The sequence below is a fragment of the Cylas formicarius genome, unplaced genomic scaffold (genome assembly GCF_029955315.1).
Source record: "Cylas formicarius isolate icCylForm1 unplaced genomic scaffold, icCylForm1.1 PGA_scaffold_3__17_contigs__length_32017465, whole genome shotgun sequence".
Lineage (NCBI taxonomy): Eukaryota > Metazoa > Arthropoda > Insecta > Coleoptera > Brentidae > Cylas > Cylas formicarius.
This window is the reverse complement of record NW_026844326.1, coordinates 9,058,887-9,076,142: the sequence shown is the minus strand read 5'-3', so window position 1 is coordinate 9,076,142 and position 17,256 is coordinate 9,058,887. Positions and strand designations below refer to the sequence as shown.

General features: G+C 35.8%; 1 protein-coding gene across 1 annotated transcript in view; it reads left to right on the top strand.

The window, feature by feature from the left end:
- The window catches only part of LOC132699138 (serine/threonine-protein kinase mTor), a 34,481-nt gene extending 18,876 nt beyond the window's left edge, over positions 1–15,605 (top strand). Inside the window, exons 19-24 of the mRNA XM_060665664.1 lie at positions 1,593–1,822; positions 1,873–2,160; positions 6,050–6,290; positions 6,337–6,533; positions 6,591–6,966; positions 13,338–15,605. Coding sequence (XP_060521647.1) covers positions 1,593–1,822; positions 1,873–2,160; positions 6,050–6,290; positions 6,337–6,533; positions 6,591–6,966; positions 13,338–14,480 — 2,475 coding nt within the window. The 3' untranslated portion in view covers positions 14,481–15,605. The remainder of the gene's footprint in view (positions 1–1,592; positions 1,823–1,872; positions 2,161–6,049; positions 6,291–6,336; positions 6,534–6,590; positions 6,967–13,337) is intronic.
- The last annotated feature ends 1,651 nt before the right edge of the window (positions 15,606–17,256 follow it).

Genomic DNA, 17,256 nt, shown 5'->3' with positions numbered 1-17,256 from the left:
AATAATAATATGTGTTTTATAATAAATTATTATGCGTTTGTGATGTGCAATTTACCTCTTCAAAGAATACCCGAATAGTCATTCGGGGAATCCCAATAAATTATCCACTCCATTTAGTTCTCAGAACGACGCTATCGTGATGTAACGCACAATATAAATTAAATATAAATTTCATTTTTAAAATTATTTCAGTCAGTTGGCTGGCCTCATGTGATTTAATAAGAAACATTGGTCAAAGAGTGCTTGGCAATAAGAGGAAAAGAGTTGGAGCAGGTATCCTTCAAAGTGGAGGACACTTTCAACAACTTATCTAGTTTCTATATTCTATGTCTATATATTAACAGACAATTTTGTTAAAAATTATTAATAGTAGGTATTGTTTTTGTTTTTTTTTAAAGAAAAGTCGTTTATTATTTATATTGTTAGGATGTTATCTTAACTGTAAAGGTAAAAGGAACAGTCCTCTAATATTTTTTTTTCTGAAGGACACTAGTTGTTAACTAAAAACTAGATATTTTGTTTTAGATAGATATTGTATTTTTCGCAGAAAAAGTTCTCGATTTAACCAGTGCAGTGGCGACCTAATTAACCAAAATCTTATTTACTTTTTATAAAACTTCTGGACTTGACAGTTTCAGTCAAGCTCTGAAGAAGCCAACAGGATGATTGGCGAAACGTTAGCAAGTTCGAGTTAACAAAAACCGACGCAGGAGGAATCCAGAAGAAGAAGTTTCTTTGTCAAAAATTTTTTATTTATAGATATGCCACTTATTTCCTTAAAAAAAATGACGTTTGCATTCATTTATGAGCAGATTTGATCTCTTAATTTTTTTTAGTCCGTCGCACGGTTATCACTTAAAAATGAAAACCAATTTGTGTGCGTGCTGTCATATTAGCGATATTGTTATGATCATGCACAGAAGAGGTTTTATTAAGCGAAAACCGTATATCGGATTGAAAAAAATTAAATTTCTTTAGAAATAATTGGGGATTGTAAGGATAATTTTCCTTACGCCCGCCACTGGTGCATTTTAAAAAAAATTGTTTTACACTAAATAATGCCTCTTGATGCATAGTACATGTGTGCCAAATATTGAACAAATAATGAAAATATCTAAAATGCAATTACAGATATTAAAACAATATATTTTATTTTCTCTCTCTCTATTTCAAAGTTAAGACGTTTAGGAGATATGTTCATATGAAGTTTTCTTTTTAAAATGAACCCAAAAATCGCCCCTTAATTATTGACATTGAATTAGAAAACACCCTGTATATAGCAATAAAAAATTTAAAAGCATAAGTAAATTTAAACCACTTTCGTCTTAACATCTTTTGAAAATTTTGTACAGATTCTGAGATAAGGTATCATTCCATAAACACCGTACAATTTATTTTAAAATAAAATGCGTTTCCACAAACTTAGTATTTTCATAAGTTGTTATTTAACTGACGTATTTAGTGTCGCTGGTGCATAAATACCTCATGACGTCATTGTTTGTCACCTTTTTCAAACCGTTTATTCGGCCCCAAAAGCAATATTGACTAATCCGAAATTCATTCGCAAACAATCCGTTTCATTTTGATTTCAGAAATTGTCCCACAAGACGTTGGTGATGTTGCTGGGCTTCAATCCGGAAGAGAATCTCCAGAAGCCGCTACCGGCATCGCAGCCGCACGTCACCTTCGCGTACTGCAAACACTTGTGGCAGATTGACGAGAAACAGAGGGCGTACGAACACCTGCAGCGCTTTCTGGCGGAATATTCGCAACACGCGGCAAACGAGAGCGTGACCAAAGAGCAAAACAGGCTCCTGGCGAGGTAAAAACGTCCGCGTTCCGTGTTCCAGATCAGTCGAATGTTCGTTGCAGGTGTTATTTGAAGCTCGGCCATTGGAAGGAGAACCTCGAGGGCGTGACCATGTCGTCGATACCTTCCGTATTGAATTGTTACGAGAAGGCAACCAAGTTCGACCAGAACTGGTATAAAGCTTGGCACGCGTGGGCCTACATTAACTTTGAAACTGTGTTGTTCTATAAAAATAAAGAGGAAATGGAGTCGAGGTCGCAGGCGTCGAAGGCCGAGAGGATCAATCAAGAAATCGAACGGGCCATCGACATCAACAAGCATACCGTGGTGGCGGTTCAAGGGTTTTTCAGGTTAGTGGAGGGTTAAATGTTTGGTGATGTGTACTAATTTGCCGTAACTTACGATTATTTACATTTTTGTATATGACTGTTTTTGCTTAGTTTCACCCCACATAGGAACAACCAGCACACACTGTGTTTATTATATAAATAAATGTAAAAATCGCGAATACAAGTTTAGGTCATTTTTTTCAAAGAAACTTCCACAGGAAACTGTAATACTATTTACAAAATTTCTGGCTTCTTCCTGCGTCGACTGTTGTTGAATCGAAGTTTCAAACGTTTCGCCAATCATGCTGTTGGTTTCTTCAGAGCTTAACTGAACCTGGCTCATATTTTACTCTGTGCCTTTTTGCATATTGTTTTGTAAATAGTACAGGTTTAGGTACTTTGGTACAGTGTGTCTTGTATATTGTCTTGACCTTTGACGGACCCTCCCCCAGAAGTAATTACGCCCTTCATACCTATTGTTACGTGGTAAAGCCAAAAATCACAAATTAATTCGTTGGTAATGAACCAGATAGGGGCCAGTCAGGTATATACCGACCATGTGTCGGCTGATATTACTGGTACTGTTGAATAAATCGTTTTACCGTGCGTTTGGAAAAAGCTTTTTCACGGATTTTTCCATTATGTCGCGCCGAAATCATTTGTCATTAGATGCAAAACAAATTGTACAAAATGTGTATGAGTGTTTACTAAGTAGGGGAGTCATCAAACAAGACTTTTATAACATTGAACTATTGAAGGAAAGAAAAAAATGTAGCGATTTTCAATCTGGCCATATGGACAAGATATGATAAGATGATAAGAACCAGATTGTTCTTACCTTGGATAAACTGAAAAGGAAGCTAGAAGCAGATAAAACCGATGAAACCAATACAAATATTAGCCGTGGTACCGTCCATAGAGTTATTTGTAAAATGGGAATTAAATATCGCAAAATGGGTAAAAAACAAGTGGTGGATTTAATTGAGAAAAATAGGTATAGATGAAATTTGATTCAAAAGTGTGAGACAAACGCATCTTCAAATAAAGGAAAACGCATCGCCTTAATTCACACTGGACCAGAAAAGGGCTTTATTCTAAACTGCTGGCTGTGAAGAAGATGAGGAACTCTCGCTTAGTACAAGAATTTTTGAAAACTGATTTCAAAATATCTTTATTATTATATTACTTAAATTTAAGAATATTTGTTACAAAATGAATCCAGTTACGAGAAATGGCAACTTGTCCAAGTGATGGTTTATACTGAATAATACAGGTGTTAAAAACTGTGAAAGGGAAACAAATAAATTTTGAATTAAAACTTATTTAGGAATTTTCTATTAGTACTAATGTAGTTTTATTATATCTAAATAAACATAATATTTATTAAATCTTTATATTTTTGTTTCCACAATACCGAGTGTTGGATGTTTTTTCCCTGCCGGTTATTGCAGGATCATTTTTAATACGCAAGCAAAGAACAGCTACGTATTAAAGAAGTTTTATTTATAACAGCATTCAAATTTTTTAATTCTCTGTTTTACAAGTAGGTACATGAATTTATTTTTAAAATTCTGTCCTATATAAATATCTCCTTGTACATGTATATTTTGTTTTTTATGAATAAAGTCGATTTTTTATTATGTTATATGCCATGCAGGTCGAAACTAATGTATTGAAACTCGATTGTGTTTTAATGCTTCCAGTTTAGTCAGTTTGAGCCGGCACATTTTTGTGTATTTCTGTTGAAAATTCCATCTTTATTTAGTATATGGGATAGTGTCGTTTTTTTGAATAAATCGATTGTTTCAAATATTACAGTTACAGTAACAATAAAGTTTTGGTTATTTCCTCGTGTGGATGTTGAGTGCGCAATCGTTTTAAGGACTAAAATGGTTTGAAAATGAGAAGTGTTCCTCAAACTAACAAAGAACTAAAAGTTCAGATTTTCACGAAATTATATATTATGACATGACAATTGTTTCGACAACACCGTGTCTTTATCAAATGTAATATCTACAAACTACCTGCTACTATATATACCGAAAAATGACCATAAAACCTTAATTAATGTTGTTGGCGTCCAATAAATTTAATTTTCTACTTTTTTGTGGCTGTGTGTAATATATCAAAATTGTCGTCAAAAATGTGTTTTTCTGTGTTTAAGTGTGTAGCATAATTAGAATCTAGACTATTATTTTTAAACGCTCTTATATGTTCGTTAATGCGTTTCTTGAAGGATCTACCTGTTTGTCCAATATAAATTTTAGGACCAGATCCACATTTTAACCTGTAGACACCTGATTTTTGGGATTTTGAACATTTCGATTTATTGTTTTTTAAATATTTTCCTATAGTGTTGTTAGTTCTGAAAGCTATTTTTAAACCACATTTTGACAAATGTTTTGAAACTTTTTCGCTAGGTTCTCCTAAGTATGTAATTGTTTTAAATTGTTCGTGTTCTGTATTTGGTTTCGGATAAAGAGAGTTTAATCTTGTCTGTATTTGTTTTTTATTCATACTTTTATCTATAAGGTTGTTCGGAAAGTCATTTCGTTTTTTCCCGTGAGAGGACTTACGTTTTTTCGAAACCAACTTCACACTTAAGCCGCATAATCATTATATGTCTTGAGAGCTGATATTGCAAGACTTGCGTGTGAAAAAGTTCTATTAATTCTACGCAGTAGTTTTTGGTTGGTGCCCTTTTAAATATGGAGAGCAATAAGCAGCATTTTCGTCATATTTTACTTTTTTACTTCAGAAAAGGTAAAAATGCTGTCCAAGCGAGAAAAAAATTGACGGATGTGTATGGAGAAGGCGTGTTAACAGTACGTCAGCGCCAGAACTGGTTTGCAAAATTTCGATCCGGCAATTTTGATGTCGAAGATGCACCACGGTCTGGAAGGCCGGTCGAAGCTGACAAAGATGCGATAAAGACATTAGTTGCTGCAAATCGGCGAATAACCACACGAGAGATCGGTGAAAGATTAAATTTGTCGAATTCGACTGTTTATGGCCATTTGAAAGGCATGGGCTTAACCTCGAAGCTCGATGTGTGGGTGCCCCATGTCCTTACGGAGCGAAATTTGTGTCGTCGCGTTGACGTGTGTGATTCGCTCCTCAAACGTCAAGAAAATGATCCATTTTTGAAGCGGATTATTATTAATGTTAAACGCAAGAGGTCATGGAGCAGAAAAGATGAACCGGCTCAAAGCGTGTCAAAAGCCAACATTCACCAAAAAAAGGTGATGCTCTCCGTTTGGTGGGATGTCAAAGGAATCGTTTTTTTTGAGCTTTTGCCGGACAATACAACGATTAATTCAGAAGTCTATTGTCATCAACTGGACAAATTGAATGATTCACTTAAAGAGAAGAGGCCCGAATTAATCAACAGGAAGGGTGTAGTGTTCCACCAGGATAATGCGAGACCTCACACAAGTTTGGTCACTCGCCAAAAACTTTTACAGCTTGAATGGGACGTACTGCAACATCCACCATATTCTCCAGATCTGGCGCCTTCCGACTACTATTTGTTCCGGTCCCTGCAAAATTTTTTGGATGGCAAAACCTTTACCTCAAATGAAGATGTCAAAAACCACCTGAACCAGTTTTTTGCCAGCAAGGATCAAAACTTTTATGAGAGGGGAATTATGTTACTGCCAGAAAGATGGCAAAAGGTGTTGGACCAGAATGGCCAATATATAATTTAATAAAATATTTATTCATTATACGAAAACTGTCTTTCATGGTCCCCAAAAAAAACGAAATGACTTTCCGAACAACCCAATATAATGGACGAATTGTAGCCGTGTGTAGAAGTGTTCCTTGATCTATGGCTAGGATCCCTCATTCCTGATTGTCATTTGAATCAATTGAAAAATTAGACAATAATGATAATTTGAATCATTTCTAGGTCAATTTATCTATCAAAGGGTAGTTCTTTGCAAGATACTCTCCGCCTTTTAACTTTGTGGTTCGATTATGGCCAGTCTACTCAAGTTTCTGAAGCCATAGCGGACGGCATACGACTTGTGGAAAAAAACACCTGGTTACAAGTGATACCACAATTAATCGCCCGAATAGATACCAACAGATTGCTAGTTTCGAAGCTGATTCATTGTTTGCTCGTCGACATAGGAAAAACTCATCCTCAGGTAATTTCTATCTTGAGCCGAATCGTTACATATGAATTACTTTTAGGCATTGGTATATCCGTTGACTGTGGCTAGTAAAAGCAATTCGCCTATAAGGCGCAGTGCCGCCAATAAAATTCTTAAAAGTATGAACGAGCATTCACCGTCGCTCGTTAAGCAAGCGCTTATGGCTTCGGAGGAACTTATTAGGGTGGCCATTTTGTGGCACGAAATTTGGCACGAGGGGCTTGAGGAAGCCTCTAGGTATTATAACACGCCATAAAAAATGTCTCGTTTAGATGTCCGTTGTGGTACTTTTAGGTTATTCTTCGGCGAAAGGAACGTGGAAGGTATGTTCCGCATCCTGGAACCCTTGCACGCGATGATGCAGAGAGGGCCGCAGACTTTAAAAGAAACCAGCTTCAATCAGGCTTATGGCAGGGACCTTGCTGACGCTCACGAATGGTGTCAGAGATATAAAATATCTAGCAACTTGCGGGACCTGAATCAGGCGTGGGACTTGTATTACCACGTGTTTAGAAGGATCTCTAGGCAATTGCCGCAGTTAACATCGTTGGATTTGCAATACGTATCGCCGAATCTGTTGGGTTGTAGAGATTTGGAGTTGGCCGTGCCGGGTAGTTATGCACCCGGTCAGTCGCTCGTTAGGATCGACCATTTCCATAGATCCTTGGAGGTAAGTTAACTTACTTGTTTTGAAAATACGAAAGCTTAATATTAAAGGGGTGATTTAAGGGGTGATTTAAGGTAACTTTTTACATAGCTAATATTATAACTTATCATGCCAATGAGTTCAAATAGGCGGAGCCAAATCAAATCATAATGGAATGAGTTAATGGGGGAACTTGGGCATTGAATTGTTCTAGATATATTTTTTACTACCAAATCGATTTTAATTATTTTTGCCTTCTTTAACAGGTAATTTAAAGGCATTCTGATAAACAAATATGCCAGTCACATACTAAATACATATCTATAAATACTAATAACTCATAATTAATTATAAAAGTTAAAGAATTAAGTGCTATGTGAGTTAACAAAGAAAAAAACAAACAAAAGTTAGTTGTTACCCAAATAGCACACTTTAAGCTATTGTAAACCTAACGAATCACAATTCGTATTTGTGCAAGCTTGAACTTGGAAAATATTACCCTTTTGGATATTATTTTAGAATCTGCATTTGTCAAAAATTTCTAAATCCAAGTATGAGTTTCTCATACAAACTAAGTTAAGTGTTTGCGAAGAGTCCATCTTTGCCAAGTTTACAAAAATAACAAAGACGAACCAAAACTAACCAAATACTTGCTTATTTCTACACATTTAAATTGCTGAAAACTAACAGCAACATTGGACGACAGTCAAATAATTAACACCAAACCAAAATAGCGTGACGACAGTTGTTTGGTTAGAATATTATGGTTTAACCATAGCAATGAAATTTAGTTAATGGCTAGTAACGATTCTTGTTAAGCTAAGTTAAAAATAATTTTAAATAAAATATAGAGCGATCGATTCAAATTCACGATAACGAAACAGATTCTGACTATGGCTTGCGCAAAATTTTGACGTGGCGATAGTCTTCAACTAGCATTACATATGGTTTGTGTGTGCACATAAAAGTTTATCTCTGAAACATCGCGCTTAAATTTTGTGTCATTTTGTTCACCAGTTGAAAGCAAATTAGGTAAAACTAAAAATAAATGTAAAATATAAACTATATTTGCTTGAAATTGATAATACCCAATCAATATTATGCTACAAAATGCGAAATATTATTTTTTGCTTTCATTGCATACAGGTATTCAAATACTTGATCCAAATTTTATTGATTCCATGACCAAACATACCGATTATTATTAAAATTTGACAACCTAACTACAACAAAATGGAATTCTTAACAGTTACATCTTCGTTGAAAACTTGAAATTATATATGCAAAGTGCATAATTATGTTGTAATAAATGTAGTATAGAGTTGCTTTAGCAGTCTAAATTTATTTCTTCGTCTTGAAAAATTCGCAAAAAAAGTTATACAGAGCAACATCTATGGTGCAATACTAAAACCGAAAAGTTTGCGTTAAATTATAGCAAAAGGTTTAAATATACCCCAGAAAATTGAAAATTCTTAAAAAATTCCTTTGACTAAGTATCCGTTCAGGCACAAAATGTAACCCCCAAACCTGAAATCTCAATGTCATTCAAAACATTAAATAAGAATCTTCCAAAACAATATTTAAATTCACACTATTGTTTTTTCTCCAATGTCCAAGAATTGTGTGTGTGTGTGTGTGTGTGTGTGTGTGTGTGTGTGTGTGTGTGTGTGTGTGTGTGTGTGTGTGTGTGTGTGTGTGTGTGTGTGTGTGTGTGTGTGTGTGTGTGTGTGTGTGTGTGTGTGTGTGTGTGTGTGTGTGTGTGTGTGTGTGTGTGTGTGTGTGTGTGTGTGTGTGTGTGTGTGTGTGTGTGTGTGTGTGTGTGTGTGTGTGTGTGTGTGTGTGTGTGTGTGTGTGTGTGTGTGTGTGTGTGTGTGTGTGTGTGTGTGTGTGTGTGTGTGTGTGTGTGTGTGTGTGTGTGTGTGTGTGTGTGTGTGTGTGTGTGTGTGTGTGTGTGTGTGTGTGTGTGTGTGTGTGTGTGTGTGTGTGTGTGTGTGTGTGTGTGTGTGTGTGTGTGTGTGTGTGTGTGTGTGTGTGTGTGTGTGTGTGTGTGTGTGTGTGTGTGTGTGTGTGTGTGTGTGTGTGTGTGTGTGTGTGTGTGTGTGTGTGTGTGTGTGTGTGTGTGTGTGTGTGTGTGTGTGTGTGTGTGTGTGTGTGTGTGTGTGTGTGTGTGTGTGTGTGTGTGTGTGTGTGTGTGTGTGTGTGTGTGTGTGTGTGTGTGTGTGTGTGTGTGTGTGTGTGTGTGTGTGTGTGTGTGTGTGTGTGTGTGTGTGTGTGTGTGTGTGTGTGTGTGTGTGTGTGTGTGTGTGTGTGTGTGTGTGTGTGTGTGTGTGTGTGTGTGTGTGTGTGTGTGTGTGTGTGTGTGTGTGTGTGTGTGTGTGTGTGTGTGTGTGTGTGTGTGTGTGTGTGTGTGTGTGTGTGTGTGTGTGTGTGTGTGTGTGTGTGTGTGTGTGTGTGTGTGTGTGTGTGTGTGTGTGTGTGTGTGTGTGTGTGTGTGTGTGTGTGTGTGTGTGTGTGTGTGTGTGTGTGTGTGTGTGTGTGTGTGTGTGTGTGTGTGTGTGTGTGTGTGTGTGTGTGTGTGTGTGTGTGTGTGTGTGTGTGTGTGTGTGTGTGTGTGTGTGTGTGTGTGTGTGTGTGTGTGTGTGTGTGTGTGTGTGTGTGTGTGTGTGTGTGTGTGTGTGTGTGTGTGTGTGTGTGTGTGTGTGTGTGTGTGTGTGTGTGTGTGTGTGTGTGTGTGTGTGTGTGTGTGTGTGTGTGTGTGTGTGTGTGTGTGTGTGTGTGTGTGTGTGTGTGTGTGTGTGTGTGTGTGTGTGTGTGTGTGTGTGTGTGTGTGTGTGTGTGTGTGTGTGTGTGTGTGTGTGTGTGTGTGTGTGTGTGTGTGTGTGTGTGTGTGTGTGTGTGTGTCCTTGCTCAGTTCTGACTTGTAGTGTCAAGATGATTATGACCGTAACTGTTAAACAGCAAATATTTCTTGTTAATTTAGATAAATACACCGCAAAATTCTGTTTTATCTAGCACATGGTTATGGTACAACACTTACCAACAATAAAGTTGGTTAGTTTTGACTCGGGTATGTTGTGTTTACAAACTGCGCCGCTTTCAATTAATTAGTAATAAGAAATTAATGGTTAATAGATTCGCTGCTTCTTATGTGCATATTTTACAACTCATCCGGTATTATTTTATAATATATTCATTAAGTAATATATCTATTAAAGTTGATCAGTATTTCTCACTGCACATTTATTACAGACTGCACATTATAATAAATTGGGCATTGACCCACATTTGATCTTATTACATAGTTCTTGAAACAGTTATTCTTGGTTAGTTTTAAGTTACATACCTCAAGATATAAAAGGTTGTTAAATCTTAGTTAAAACAGCAGAGCATTAATAGGCCTAATTAGGTTTAAAATTACTGTTAATATGCCAGTGAAGAATTACAGATTAATTTTATTATTTTTATTGCCACACCGTCTACGTTCTAAAGGGACGATCACAAATAAGTAAAGGTAAAACAGAGATGATCCTACAACGGTTGTTTTTTGATTGAAAACAAAATTTGTGAAGGAATTGTTTGTGAGTTTGCGAATCAATCGGAGTTTATTGCGGATTTGATCGAAATTTCTTACAATGTAAGGAATGCAGTCCAATCTAAAATAGATTGTGTAAATTTAAAAACAATTGTGGTTTCCATTGCTACAATATTCTGTTCTGTGATATAGAACGGTGTTATGGGCCATATGTGTGCGTTATTGTGTGTTCAGTGTAATTTATTGTTAACCGAAGACTTTTTTTATTCACATAAAGGCCACAATTTTGTCATTTTATCCAGTGTCTTGTAGACATTTGGCTCGGCCTCCTGTATGTGCAGTACTAATAAAATGTCTATCTATCTAAATGAAACTGTGACTTGAATAATTTGTATAGAACTTTTTAATGTATCTTTTTTTGAAAATAATAAATTCTGGAGTGTTCAGTAATTTTGTTTAAAGCAAGAACCTTTTGCGCTACCGAAAGAAAGAGTACTTGCACTGGTGATTCATTTTTATAATTTGGATTTATTCAACTAATGGCGAACTACTGATGGGTAAATTTTATATAATTAGAAGGCTTAATCATATTTGGACGAATGATAATATAATAATGAAACGAATTATTTCTTGGGGTTTGACATTATGTGATTAGTGAATTAGTGAATTGGGGACCCTGTGCACTGTTAATAAATAAAATTAATAAGTCCGCTGAAACAGGTTTTTTCATATTTGAGCTTACTAAACGCGGAAAGTAACAGTTATAACTAGTATTTTTGCCTTTGATCTCTTGCCCATGAGATTCGGTCATCATACACTGTTATTTCAATAACACCCTGTATTTCTAGTAGCTTTATGATATATAGGGTGTTTCACGGTTGATGGTGCCTTAGACATTTGTGGTAAGAATTAGATTGTTCCCAAAATTTGGTTAGTTACATAAACAGAGATGCTCTATCGAGTTAAAATATTTGCGTTGCTGCATCGTGAAAAAGTAGCATCAATATTGAAAATTTAAATGGGACACCATGTATATTATTATTTTATAATTATATTTGAATAATACGTCCCCATACCTATCTTTAGTAATTTTCGAGAAATGATTTTCTTTATTTTTGACCAACTAACTAAAACGTACTTTCAATTAAATTTTTATTCTTACGATACTGGAGCCAGTAGGAAGATAAACTTTTCGACGTAGCTTTGGGAGGTACTGTACATTATTTCTTAATATCGAAATTAGTTCTATAAGTTTTTTTGAAAACATTCGTTTATTATGTATGGACAACATTATAACTAGAACATGTAGAATTTACAACGCATGAACAAGACATAATTTGAAAGAATGTAACAAAAACTTTACAAACCATTTTACGAAAAACATTTAAAAAACTATTTACACTAACAAAATATTAGATACTTAAAATAAAAATTGCATACAAAAGTATTCGACGTGTTCACTCTTGCGTTTTAAACACTTTAAAATTCGTTGCAGTGGACTGATTGTAGTAGGTTTCTTTATGTCCAATAGATCTGCTTGTTCAAAGTATCGTACAATTCGATGACGTAACTCTTCCGTGTTCTGAGCCGGTTTCAGATCTAATGGTGTAAGAACGGACGATCGTGCCGGCCAATCCCACCGCCGCAAATGTCGGAATTAGTAGTCATTAAATGATTCGTATATTTCTTGTAACATCGCTTCAGCCGGTGCCCCATCTGCAGTATTCAATGATCCAACGTTAATTAAAATACTTACTTTATTACTTTTTAACAACATTTAAACTAAATTTTCTTTGAAATCCCATTCTTTTTCGAAAGTGCAACGTCGCATCGCCGCTTATGGAACTAATAAAATTTTCCAACAACAATTCAATGTATCGTTCGTGTAAATATGAGGGAGGGGTGAAAAGTTTTCGGTCGGACCAAGAGGTGGTGCCACTAGATCTACTTTTTGAGAAAATCCATCAAATAATGTTGGAAGATCGCAGGTTGAAAGGGCATGAGATAGCTGAGACCTGGAAGATGTCAGCTGAACGTGTGGAAAAGCTGTGTGCAAGATGGATGCTGCGTTTGCTAACGCTCGACCAAGAATTGATTCGCAAAAACATTTTTATCGGCAATTTGGCGCTTTGTAGGCGTAGTCTATAATTGTCATCATAACTGTTGATGAGACTTGGGACCATCACTAAGAAAGCTAAAACAATTCTATCGGCGAACACGGTTATGGCTACTGTTTTTTGGGATGCGAGAGAAATTATATACATTCATAGGGGTAAGACTATCACTGGTCAATACTACCCAGAGATATTGCAACGTTTGAAGCACGAGGTGCAAATTAAACTACCTCATTTGGCGAAGAACAAAAATTTGCGTCATCACGATAACGCACTTGCGTGTGCCATGTCCAAAATCCACGAATTGAAGTTTGAATTGATGCCGCAATCTCTCTAACCTCCAGACTTAGCCCCCAGAGACTATTACCTGTTTCGTAACCTCAAAAAACAACAGTAAAAAATTTAAGAGCAACGAAAAAGTCATCGAAGCTGTAAATTAGTATTTTGAGGAGTTTGACGAATCTACGTTTAAAACTGGTATAACAAAATTAGAACGCCGTTATGAGCAATGTATCAACGTTGATGGAGATAATGCTGAAAAATAAATAAAATAAATAAAGCAAAAAAAAGATAAAAAAATCTTGGTTAGGGCGGAAACTTTCACCCTCCACTCCCTTGTACCTAAGGTGAAGCACCCCGTATATAATACTATTAGCGTAACATTCATGAAGACGCCTAATATGACTATCATTTATTGTTTGTTAGCGCAACAATTTTGTATTTCAATGCCAATTTTGTTCGTTTTGTAGGTCATAACTTCAAAACAGCGCCCGAGGAAACTCGTAATACGCGGCAGTAACGGAAAGGACTACATGTTCTTGTTAAAAGGTCACGAAGACCTTAGGCAAGACGAGCGGGTGATGCAACTTTTCGGCTTGGTCAACACGCTGCTTTTAAAGGACCCAGATACGTTTAGACGAAACCTAACCATACAACGTTACGTGGTGATCCCTCTAAGCACCAAGTCTGGTTTAATAGGGTGGGTGCCCCATTGCGACACGCTGCACACCTTGATACGAGATTACCGAGACAAAAAGAAGATCCTGTTGAATATAGAACACAGAATAATGTTGCGGATGGCTCCCGATTACGACCACCTGACCGTGATGCAAAAAGTGGAAGTGTTCGAGCACGCGCTCGAACATACGCACGGAGATGACTTGGCGAAGTTGTTGTGGCTCAAGAGTCCGTCGTCGGAAGTTTGGTTCGATCGACGTACGAATTACATAAGGTCGTTGGCGGTCATGTCGATGGTAGGGTATATTTTGGGTTTGGGCGATAGACATCCGTCGAACCTGATGCTCGACCGACTCAGCGGCAAAATCCTTCACATCGATTTCGGCGATTGTTTCGAAGTCGCCATGACTAGGGACAAATTCCCAGAGAAAATCCCGTTCAGGCTAACCAGGATGCTGATAAACGCGATGGAGGTCACCGGAATAGAAGGCACTTATCGGAGGACTTGCGAGTCGGTCATGTCCGTCCTTCACAGGAACAAGGACAGCCTGATGGCCGTATTGGAAGCGTTCGTGTACGATCCGTTGCTAAACTGGCGGCTCATGGATATTAACTACAGGAATAAGTCGAACACCGGGGAGATCGGTTCGTTTTTGACCGGAACGTCGCAAGAATACGATCCGATCGAATCGTTGAGCATGTTGACGTACAAAAGATCGCTCTTTGCAGAAATTCCGCATGACAGTTCTCAGCCGGAAACGGTCAGCAAAAACGCGGTCCGTATTATCAATCGCGTCAGGGACAAGCTGATGGGTACGGATTTTCACGGCGAGGAAACGTTGACCATCCAAAAGCAAGTCGATTTGCTAATAAAGCAAGCCACGAGCAACGAGAATTTGTGTCAGTGTTATATCGGGTGGTGTCCCTTCTGGTAGTCATTTTCGACTGTTCTTTTATGTATATATTCTATAGGGTTTCTATTTTGTTACAAAGCCTCTCCCGTTTTAGTTTTAATCCGTGACAGTTGAGTATGTTAATTGTATTTTCACTTTTAGGGATTTTATTACAGGATCGTGGATAGAAGCATCATATTGTATGCGTTTTATTTTATTCTTTTGTCGTACGTGTCCTTCTTTTTCGGTCAACGCCTGCCCTCTTTGGATGTTGGCAATCACGTCGGTCCATATAATCTTGTTGACATCCACCCTGAATAAGTGTAAGGAGAAGTCAATGATAAAGTCCATTATCTCATTGGTTTTAAGAGTTAGGAGAAAATGGTAAATGCCAAAGTTGTGAAGATTTTGACGATGCAAAATTTAAAATGATTTTCAAGTATGTGGTTCAAATGGTGGTTCAAAAGAACGTGACGAATAAAACATATATTTATTTTTAATAGAATACCTTATTTTAAAATTTTGTTTTGAATTAGTTTTAAAATTCATCAACTTTTAACAATAATAATATTTTAATTTTTCTAAAAAAAGTTTCACACCAAATTACAATGGGGCCAGTCTTTTTAGAAGGTAGGATTACTCATATTTGTTATTAGCGTCATTCGAAGATGAAAAGATATGGGCGACGGGATTTGAATTAGATGGTACAGGGTGTTCACAATAAACGAATATATTAAAATATTAATTATAATATATAATAAATATTATTAAAATATTAAATTTAATTGTTATAAAAATATGCCCTTTTCCTTGGATATCCATAGATATGCGTCGCGAATCCTATTTTCCCTATCTATCTTGTAGGGGGATTCACATGAATATGATCGTTAACATAACTCCACAAAAAGAAATTAGAGGCGTTAAGTCATATGATCGAGGAGGCCAGCTAATGAATCCACCTTTACCGATCCATTCCTGTGAGTAATGATTATTCCAAAACTCTCGAACTTCTCAATATTAACAACTTCTTGAAGACGTTGAGTTAAATTTAGAAGTTCCAAATGTGTTTTCTAGTGGTGTTATTAGTGGTAGATTAAGATGCATCACATTGGCTATCTACTTGACGGCTGCTCACCTGGAACTTGGAAGTAAAATTTCAATTTTTTTTCCTCATTCCGGTTTATCAATTTTTCTACGACTAGCATCAAACCATTTCCATTAAACACTAAAGAGTCTAGTTGGTATGCTTCTATCAAGGTGCTTTGCGTTGCATCTTACTGCCGACAACGATTTTTTTTTCGCCTCACCCAGTATATGAATCATATATATATATATATATATATATATATATATATATATATATATATATATATATATATATATATATATATATATATATATATATATATATATATATATATATATATATATATATATATATATATATATATATATATTAATTCCGCTTCAAGAAAGTCCATACTTACTTTTTTTTAATTTACCGACATCAAAATAAATTTAATGAATGTATTTACTCGATTGTCAAGTAAAAATTTTCATTGTTATTTTTTCATAACCAACAAATGTTAGAGCAATAGTCTTAGACAGAAAGAAGAAGAATATTAAAAAACTTAAAATAAATATCAAAATAATAAAAATATGCATGACATACTTAATAAAAGTTTTATGTTTTTGTAAGATCTTTCAGAAAAAATAATATATATGCTATTTAAGAAAACCCAAAATATATTCGTTTATTTTAAAAACCCTGTAGCATCTAATTCAAATTCTGTTGCACGTATCTTTTAATCATGTTTTAGTCATGTTCGAATAATGATATTAAATATACGAGATCGAATGGTGATATTGCAAATTTTTGTAAATGTGAAATGTGAAAAGAATTTTTTTAGGAAAATTAAAATATTGGAAATCCTGTTAGGTATAGGTACGGCTTATTATTAACAAAAAAGAAAAAAGAATTTTAAAACGAGTTCAAAAGAAAATTTAAAAATGGAGTGTTCCGTTTAAAAAAAATGTGTTTTAGGTTAACCCTGTATACCTTTAAATAATCTTAAACTGTGAATTTTAAAAACCTTTACAACTTTTTTCATATCTTTTGAAACCAATGAGATAATGATTTTTTACTCTATTGTTGACTCACCCTGTACACGAGTTGTAAAGGTTTGCGCTAAAAGAATGTACAAACATAGTGAACAAAAGAATCGGATCCTCAGTATGGGTTTAGAAAATCCAAATCAACTCAATCAGCTATTTTCAAAACGATAATTTACAAAAAGATGGGTTCTCACAATCTGAACAGGTGATACAAGTAATCTCCTTCTCCTTTATGTGAATGATTTGAACAAACAAGTGAATGCTGACGTGATAAGCTCTGTTGTGCGGCCTAGTTCATTTGTCAGTGTTTTCAGTAAGGTGCATCGAGGCTGCGGGACAGATGAAAAAATGATGTAATTAAAAAAAATTTAAATTGAACATAGAAAAGGCTGGCCTTGTATCATATTCGTTATCTTCATGTTAATTTAAATGGAAAGTCAATGGATTGCTCCATACATGTAAAATTCTTAGGCGTGTTTAAACTTCGATCACTATATTTCTCATCTCTTATCCCAACTTTTGTAAAAAAAAAACACCAGTATTTATTTTAAATCAGATGTGGATATTCACAAAGAATGAATACCCTTACAAGAAATATAGTGTACTTGCACATGTACATGTACTATGAAAGGGATCCAGGTATCGTGCTATTAAAGCATATCATATGCTACCGGTGAGTCTGCAGCGGCATTGAAACCCAAAA